The sequence below is a fragment of the Nicotiana tabacum genome, chromosome 22 (genome assembly GCF_000715075.1).
Source record: "Nicotiana tabacum cultivar K326 chromosome 22, ASM71507v2, whole genome shotgun sequence".
In the NCBI taxonomy this organism is placed as follows: domain Eukaryota; kingdom Viridiplantae; phylum Streptophyta; class Magnoliopsida; order Solanales; family Solanaceae; genus Nicotiana; species Nicotiana tabacum.
Window position 1 is genome coordinate 37352914 of NC_134101.1, and position 9006 is coordinate 37361919.

Consider the following 9006-nt stretch of genomic DNA (forward strand, 5'->3'; position numbering starts at 1 on the left):
TCTCCTACTATATAAAAGTAAATTTTTTTCTTTTGTAAGACACATTGTAACACGTAAATCAAAGCAATACAAGTTTATTTTCTGCCTTTTAGCTACTGTTAAAGTTCTTGTTCACTTATTCTATTTTTCGTTCACGACTGGGCTGGAACCGAGGTCCAATCGAGGACGAGGCCACTGTTCAATCTAAGCTTGGGCTTGGCCATAACATCACAATTGGTTTGATCGCTTATTTCGTCTTTAATTCATTATCTAATATTCTTTACTATTTTTGTTGAATCAAACCACGTATTCTTAAAATCGCGTACAAATTTAATTATTATCCAATTTTGGGGTAAACAAAACTAAAAAAGATAGGAGTAGTATACAACACAAATAATAGTCTGTTTGGCCAAGCTTCTTCTTAGCAATACGTGATTTTTTTGCCCCAAAAGTATTTTTCTCCCAAAGTTAAGATGTTTGGCCAAACTTTTAGAAATAAAAAAAGTACTTTTAAGTAGAAGTATAAGTAATTTTTGAGTGGTAGAAAAAAATAATTTCTTTCCAACAGCACTTGTTTTTAAAAATATATTTGAGAAAATAAATTTAGAAGTACTTTTTAAAAGTTTGGTTAATATTAATTACTGTTTAAAAATACTTTTTAAACTAATTAGTCAAATATAAATTATTTCTTATTAAAAAAAATTTAATTTTTTTTTAAAAATAAACTGATTTTATAAGCTTGACCAAATATGCTATAAGTACGGTTAGGAGAGGAAATCAAAAGAGGAATGATGATTGAGGTGTCGCCCGAGCACACAGCCCACCGATTTGGTGACAAAAGCACGTTTTGTTTTATTAGTTCAACAAATTGACAGGTATCTTCACCTAAGAGTTTTCTCATAAGTGAATCCAATTTTTCAACAGCAGATGTAACTTGGGGGGGTCCAATTCGGATATATATATATATATATATATATATATATATATATATATATATATAATTAAAACTTTTTTTACTACTTTTTTTTAATAATATATGTAGGGTTATTTAAATACTTTATGCGTATTTAATTATGTATCAAAAGTCTGTTTGCATTCAACCCCTCAAACTAATTACATTTCTTCTTCAGATATTGCACCCACTTTCGGTCCGTCCAAGCCATTCTCTTTAAAGGTCAATTGGCACAACGGTGGGATATCCCAAGATATCTCATGGGGATATCTCATAAAATTAATTATATCAATTTTTATATTGAATAATTAATCTCATCATTTTAATGTATCAAAATTAGCTAATACTTCAAACTAAACATAAAATAAAATCAATTCCAAACTTTATTCTGAATTTATTATCCTTATCTTATGTATCAAACTAACCTCTTAGGGATCATTTGGTTGAGAAACAAGTTATTCAGTAATTAATTATTCCAGAATTAATTATCTCACCCTTTCATGGGGTCTCACGGGGATTAAAAAATACAATCCTGGAATAACTAATCTCAGAATTAATTATACCGCGATTTTATCTCAACCAAACGTAGGATAAACTCATCTCAAATTTAATTTCGGAATTAGTTATCTCTTATACCTGTACCAATCGAGCCCTTATAATTTTCACACAGTCCCATACAAGTTCTTGTGATCACCACTCTCTACAAGTAAATATCCCACCAACTATAAACGGGTCGAATAGACTTATTTTTAGGAAATTTTACCTCATATAGGTATACAACCTATTTATTATAAAATAAAATCATTCTAAAATATTATTTTCTATAGCTACCTTTTATATTTTATAGCAAAATAGGTATTTATGGTATATACTACCATTGAGGCATGAAATACGATATTTATGTTTTTCCTCTCTCTTTCTTTCAATTAACACACGATTCTCTTTCAGAATTTCTCTCTCTCTCTCTCTCTCTCTCTCTCTCTCTCTCTCTCTCTCTCTCTCTCTCTCTCTCTCTCTCTCTCTCTCTCTCTCTCTCCTTCTTTGTTCTTTCTCCAATTTTCTTCCTTCGTTTTCTCTGCTTTTTATCCTTTTCTTTTGAATCTCTTTCTCTCTTCGAGCAACTAGTATTGATGACCGACGAGACATTAGAATAGAGTAGAAGGCAGCCAGGAAACAGAAAAGAGTAAATTTTTCGAATGGAAAGGAGCAATGTGATAAACTCTTATCAGAAATTTGTTGTACGAATTCGACAAACTTTCTTCTCTTCTTGGTCGGAAAACGCCATCTCCGACGAACTTTCTTCTCTTCTTTGCTTTTTTAGTCACATACAATAATACAAATACATTGTATTTTGTACAAATTCACTCAAACACATTGTATTTTTGTATAAATATATTTTTTTGCATGTATTTATGATTTCGAAGGTCTGTATTTTTTTAATACAACTGAATACACATGTATTCATGTTGTACAGTATGCATGAATATATGATATAAACATTGAAATACACTGAATACAAACTTTGAAATAGAATAGAATATAAACAGTGAATACATTTAATTTAAAATACAGTAAAATACATTGAATACAAATAGAAATACAGTGAATACAACCAATGAAATATATTGAATACATCAGCAATAACATGTATTAGGAATAACTAAAATATTGTTAATACAAATACATTTGAATACACTGAATATAAAATAGTGAATACGGTAAATACAAATATTAAATCTAATGAATGCAACAGTAAAAAACAAATATCGAAACACATTAAATACAAAAGTTAAATACAACAGTTATATACAACTAAAAAATTATTCTAATTAATTGGGTTGATAATGAGACATATTAGAATTGATCTTGTTGAGTTATATTAGGCGTGTATCACACTAATTGATCATATTTCCGTTATTAGATAGCTGGACAAAACTATTTTTAAGGTGATTGTCGTTACTGTATTCATGAATACATGACTCGAATACATGTGAATACAGTCGCGTAAAGCTGTAACCCCCTATTTTTAAGATGACTTTTGCTACTATATGAATACACTACCGTAACAATTAAATAATAACTATAATAAATAATTATATATGATAGCTATAGAAAATTAATAATCACCAAAGAATAATGATTTCTGAAAATTAATTGGAGTTGAACAGCTACGGCCCAATAGTTAACGGCCACAAATTGGCGTGAACAACTGGTAAATATCTAAAAAGCGTCGGCGCTCGCGAAGAGTAGTCATAGTCCTTGACTGGGATCCACCTCAGAAGTGGGTCCCGTTCCTCGAAATACGTAATCAAGTAGATATATGATATCCTACTCAAAGCTGAGTCATTTTGGACCCTACCTCCACCAAAATACTGCCAACTAATTACCGCGACAACAAATATAATACCGATGTAATCCCAAATAAATTAGGATCAGCTACATAAATTTTTATTATTTACGTCGACTAAATTTAGAAAAAAAACTTTCACATCAACAGCAATTTTTGGGAAATCTCTAAAATTTAACATAGTATAAAAAATAGTACTAATATTTTCTCATATATACACAATATAAATTACGACAAATAATATTCAACCGATCCTTTGATTATATGCTGCTCTGCCATTATATAAATCTCCAATGAAATTAAAACATTTGTTAAATATTAGATTTAAAGTACGTGTACTAATATACAATTACTTGTCTGCCTAATTTGATGAATAATAAATTTGTCTTTTGTTAAGCGTGAAATTGCGGACGAGATTAAAAGTATGACAAGAACTAATTACTTGTCTACCTAATTCTATGAATAATAAATTTGTTTTGTTTGTGCGAAAACAAAGAAAAAGAAAAAAGAAAATGGAGTTCCATACCTACTTGCATGGGCAGCCCCACATCCCCTAGAGTTGCAACTTGCTCTGGCTTTTCTCATAGGAGTAATACACTTACAGAGGAAGAAGCTAAGGCCTAAGGGGGTGGAGATTTGTATGTAGTGACATTGTTGTTTTATCCTCCTAACGTAATCCTAACACTTGGAAAACATGAATACAATACTATATAGTAATAAAAAATAGAAAAAAAAGTTAGGGGAGTTGAAATAAGTTTGAGAGATTTTCAGGGAAGGACTCAAGACGTCCGAAATCTCAGGGAAGGACTTTCCGGCAGTTATAAATACTGTCTTTCTTTTAACCTAAAAAATGCCACCGCCTATTTTCCTTCCTTTGCTTTCTCTATTGTCCCTCTTTGATTTTTATTTTTTATTTTTTATCTTTTACTTTATTACTATCAATTACTCAAAGTTTAGATTTAGGTCCTTGTGTTTTGGTTTGTTGGTTGCCTCTATCTTTCTTTCACCATGACTATCCTCATTGAACAGCCTCAGTTTGGTAAAGATTTCTCTCTTTACTTTTTAAATTTTTTGATATATGTATTGATTTTTTTTTTTGTTCTTCGAAATTTATATTTTTGTTCATAAACAATGTTCTACAATTTCCTCAGAGATCCAAGCAGAGGAAAAGAAATTCCACGACAATGAAAAGGAATTGGTATTGGATGGTGGATTTGCGGTGCCCGAAACCAATGCGTTTGGCCATAACTTTAGGTCATTGTCTTACTTTTGCGGTTTATTTTCTTAAGCTCTTATTAATCTTTGCTTTGAAATATCATATGCAAAAAAACAAAGATCTACCGGCAAAATGTTTGTGTATTTGGGACGATATTCATAAATCAGAACCCCTACTCTGATTAACCGGAACAAACAAATAAATAAATTCAAAGACGTCATATTACTTTCAGATTTGTACTAATTAATCATTTGATTAATTGTAAACACGAAGACAAAATTTGGTGATATGAACACATGGCTCAGAATTGGGAAAACTGAAGAAGGAAAAAAAAACATGGCTCTGATTTGATGAGGATGTTTAAAATTTAAATAAGTTTACTGTTTTATTAGCCCAAGTCAGGATTTGCTGAAAAGCTTGTTACCGTGGCTGTCTGTTACAAGAAATAAATAGTCCTTCAGATTCAGTACTATTTTCTTCAACCAATGAAGTTTTGAATAAATAAACCAACAGCCTATTATCTCTAAATTTTCTTTTTCCGGGAGGAAAAAAAAAAGAGAGGAAAAGAACTTGTTTTCTAGATGTGTTTTCTTTTTGTGGGGCATAAATTGACCGATTGGAAATATTTGAAACAGGGACTACAATGTAGAAAGTGCAAGGCAAGAAGGGGTAGAAACTTTTTACAAGATCAATCACATAAATCAGACCTATGATTATGTAAGTGACTCTATTTTTCTTTTTCTTCATTTGGCTTATAAAATAAGTATTATATCAGCTTCATTTGTTTCCTTTTAGGATTTTCCAACTTTTTTTCATGTGCATTAACTTTGACCCTGATATGTTGCAGGTAAGAAAGATGAGGGAAAAATATGCAAAATGTGACAAGGCAGAAATGAGCATCTGGGAATGCTGCGAACTACTCAACGATGTTGTCGATGATAGTGACCCTGATTTAGACGAACCTCAAATTCAACACTTGTTACAAAGTGCTGAAGCCATTAGGAAAGACTACCCCGACGAAGATTGGCTCCATTTGACTGCCCTTATTCATGGTACTAATTCACTTTAACACAACTATAGTTTTAATTAATCCAATACTCTTACTCATTTCATATTCAGTATTATAATCATTATAATCGGAAGTGGAAGATCTATGATTTCTAGTACATGGCCGCACTACTAAAAAAAGAGGTAAAAATGTACTAAGTGGGACTTGATCTCTATTTCTCTTGGTAAATAACTCAATCTTCAATCAAGTGCATCATTCACCCTTGGAACATGAGCGTCAACAGTTAATATTATACCAATTTTAGAAAATATGTACATAAAATATATAATTTTGCGGAGAAACCATGAGTTCACGTGCCCTATAATCTCTTCTATAAATTTAATTTGCCCCTTGTTCGGGATTTTAATCTTTTCAGTTACCCGAGTTCTAAATTAATAATTATATATATTCAATTGATTTTTAAATTTTTTGTTGTATTAAAATTAAATGAACTAAGATTCATGTACTATTTTTTTGTTCTATAAGATCTGGGAAAAGTTCTGCTTCTTCCTAGCTTTGGAGAGCTTCCTCAATGGGCTGTTGTAGGTGACACATATCCTGTTGGCTGTGCTTTCAATGACTCTATTGTTCACTCCAAGGTTTCTTTTTCACAATATCAAATCGCATTTGAATTTTGGTTAGTACTATTTTTTTCCCTAAAGAACTAATTTTGAGTATTTTGGTTGTTAATGCAGTATTTTAAGGAAAATCCTGACTACAATAATCCAGCTTACAATTCCAAATATGGAGTTTACTCAGAGGGTTGTGGACTAGACAAGGTTATGATGTCATGGGGACACGATGATTATATGTATTTGGTATATTCTTTATATCAGAATCCTTTTAATTAATCTGAATAATTTGAAGATTGTATAACGTAGACTAAGATACGACAGTCATTATTAGATTGTACGTGATTTAATTAGTAGTCTTAATCACGTGCAGGTTGCAAAGGAGAATGAGACAACATTGCCATCAGCTGGTCTTTTCATCATTAGATACCATTCATTTTATGGTACGTGAAAAACAATAACAAAAAACTAAGATTGAGACGCTTGAAATTTCTGTAAAATTTAATTTAGAGATTTATTACCGACAAATTAATGTTAATGGAATTTGTTTAATCTTGCAGCCCTGCATAGATCTGGAGCTTACAAGCACCTAATGAATGAGGAAGATAAGGAAAATCTCAAGTGGCTTCATATTTTTAAGTAAGATTACATCTTATTAATTCTTCTTTAAATCTATTAATTATATGCTTAGTGCCTGATTGTGTTGCTATACTGCGTCTGCAGCAAATATGACTTATACAGCAAAAGCAAAGTTTTGGTTGACGTAGAAGAGGTCAAGCCTTACTACATGTCTCTCATTGAAAAGGTGAGTAACAACTTTTGCTGCCTAATGTAACACTTCGTTACATTCCATTTGCGAAAATTACTCGTTCAACTAATTCAGATTCGAAATCAATAGGCCTCTTGGTTAGCATATACTCTGCTGATTTTCTAATAGATTGGCATGTTATCTTGTAGTATTTCCCGGCGAAGCTAAAATGGTGAGGAGCTGAATTTATGGAAAAGAGACATATGGAAGAGCTGACAAAATAAATGAGAAAATACTATAGATGTGATGGTATAGTAGAGGAATAACGAAGACTGTATAACTCTATCGTTGAGTAAAATTGCTTGTTTTATTTATTTATCTATCTATCTTTCTGTCTTTTTAAATGTTTCGGGCGGTGTAAATATGGTCTGTCTATGGAATAAAGTTGTTATTTAAGTTTAATTGTTCTTCGATATCTTTCCACATCAATGACCTTTGCTATTGCAACTGCATTCTCTTTAAAAATGAACATACGAAAAATAAGGATAAAGACAATTTGAAGACCCAATTTCAGTTCATTATTTTCTTACAAATCATTGCTCATCATGAGCAATAATTACTCTATAAATCTTGAACACAGAGCAGTGAAAGAAAATAAAAGATATTGTCTTTATCCGTTTAAAGGAAAAAGAGAAAGAAAGTTCAAATTAAGACAAATTGTTTAAGGTATAGGAAATAATTTCATGTAAAAAATTTGAATAGATTTCTTCCTACTGTTTTGCCTATCAAGTTTGCCTATCAAGTGAAAGATAAAAGTTTTCAGAGAAAGATATTACAGACAAACTCTTATAATATCAAAAGACGCATGTTGGATCGGACAAATTCAATGATTAGAGAGTCGTGCACTTCTCTCTCTCTCCCCCTATCCTGTTATTTGCTTCAGTCCATAATAAATAATTATTGTATCTTTGACACATTCGTTAAGAAAATACGAATTCTCAGAGAAAAAAAAAATATTTATCAAATTAATCTTAATTAATTGTTATACTAACACATTATAATATGTAAATAAGGGTAAATTTTGAAAAAATAAAATTAATTCTTTTTTGATTATATAAATAAATACTTATTTTGAACAAAAATAAAAGGGTAAAATAATGTGTACCGAAGGGAGTATTAATTTTTCTCCACTTTTAGAGAGTTGTTTGACATTCTATTGTCCGTTGATTTACTTAGGTCAAACATAAGATGCATTTGAGTTTTTATGCAATTGCTATAGGATCGCTGGAACAAGTGGCGACCTACCAAAAAAAATTAAACCCCCGCCCCCGGGCTGGAGATAACTAAATCGCCATTTTTACCTCCCAAACCTCCAAATTGGGTTGAAGGTTCATGACAATGAAGGTTTGGAAGCTTTGTCAAATTTGAGATTTTTCAAAAGAGGTAATTTTCTTTTCAGTAGTATTTACTCCCTCCGTTCACTTTTACTTGGCATGTATATTAAAAATAGATTTTTATTTTTATTTGTCACTTTACACATATCAAGAGAAGACAAAAAGAAATTTTCTTTTATACCTATAGTATTTATTACTCATTTCAAATCATTTTCTCAAATCTAATAAAATATGCATCAATTAATATGGGTACCATGATAAATTATGTATTTTATTTATTATTTTTCTTAAGGAACGTGAAAAGTCAAAACATGCCAAGCAAAAGTGAACGGATGAAGTAACTTTAAGATGTTAAATCAAAACATACCCCGCAATGTTAAAATAAAATGTTATACTTGAATAGAAGCATAATTCGCAATGTTAAATGTTAATTTTACCACTTAGAAAGTAATTATACGCATAATATTATTTTTGATTAAACAATAATTGAATTTATGCCAATCACAAAGTGAATTAGCTTAATAGCATTTCCTTTCTAATTAATGACACAATATAATGATAATTGTGACTTTTATGGTTTTATTCTCTATTTTCCTTTTATGTTAAGAAAAAACAGTATACAAATTAGCATCGGTATTCAATAAAAATGCAATGCATATGAACTTGTATAAAATCATAACAAAGTATATTGAGCTACTCATTCCTTTATCCGGTGAAAATAGACAGCGAACTTGGCAACCTTAATCTAAA

The 9006-nt window shown here is 30.6% G+C and overlaps 1 protein-coding gene across 1 annotated transcript; it reads left to right on the plus strand.

Moving 5' to 3' along the window:
- Positions 1–4016: 4016 nt before the first annotated feature.
- On the plus strand, positions 4017–7324 carry LOC107769163 (inositol oxygenase 1). The gene is made up of 10 exons (XM_016588339.2): positions 4017–4317; positions 4430–4532; positions 5130–5211; positions 5342–5546; positions 6029–6141; positions 6238–6360; positions 6488–6557; positions 6675–6753; positions 6838–6919; positions 7072–7324. Exons 1-10 carry the CDS (start codon positions 4287–4289, stop codon positions 7096–7098), a joined length of 915 nt encoding a protein of 304 aa, XP_016443825.1. The 5' UTR covers positions 4017–4286; the 3' UTR covers positions 7099–7324.
- Positions 7325–9006: the final 1682 nt, after the last annotated feature.

Excerpts from the sequence above, each read along its gene's own strand:
- LOC107769163 (XM_016588339.2), top strand. The coding sequence starts at position 4,287 with ATGACTATCCTCATTGAACAGCCTCAGTTTG. Across the intron at positions 6,142-6,237 it reads ACTCTATTGTTCACTCCAAG|TATTTTAAGGAAAATCCTGA; the intron begins GTTTCTTTTTCA and ends TTGTTAATGCAG. Across the intron at positions 6,754-6,837 it reads AAGTGGCTTCATATTTTTAA|CAAATATGACTTATACAGCA; the intron begins GTAAGATTACAT and ends CTGCGTCTGCAG.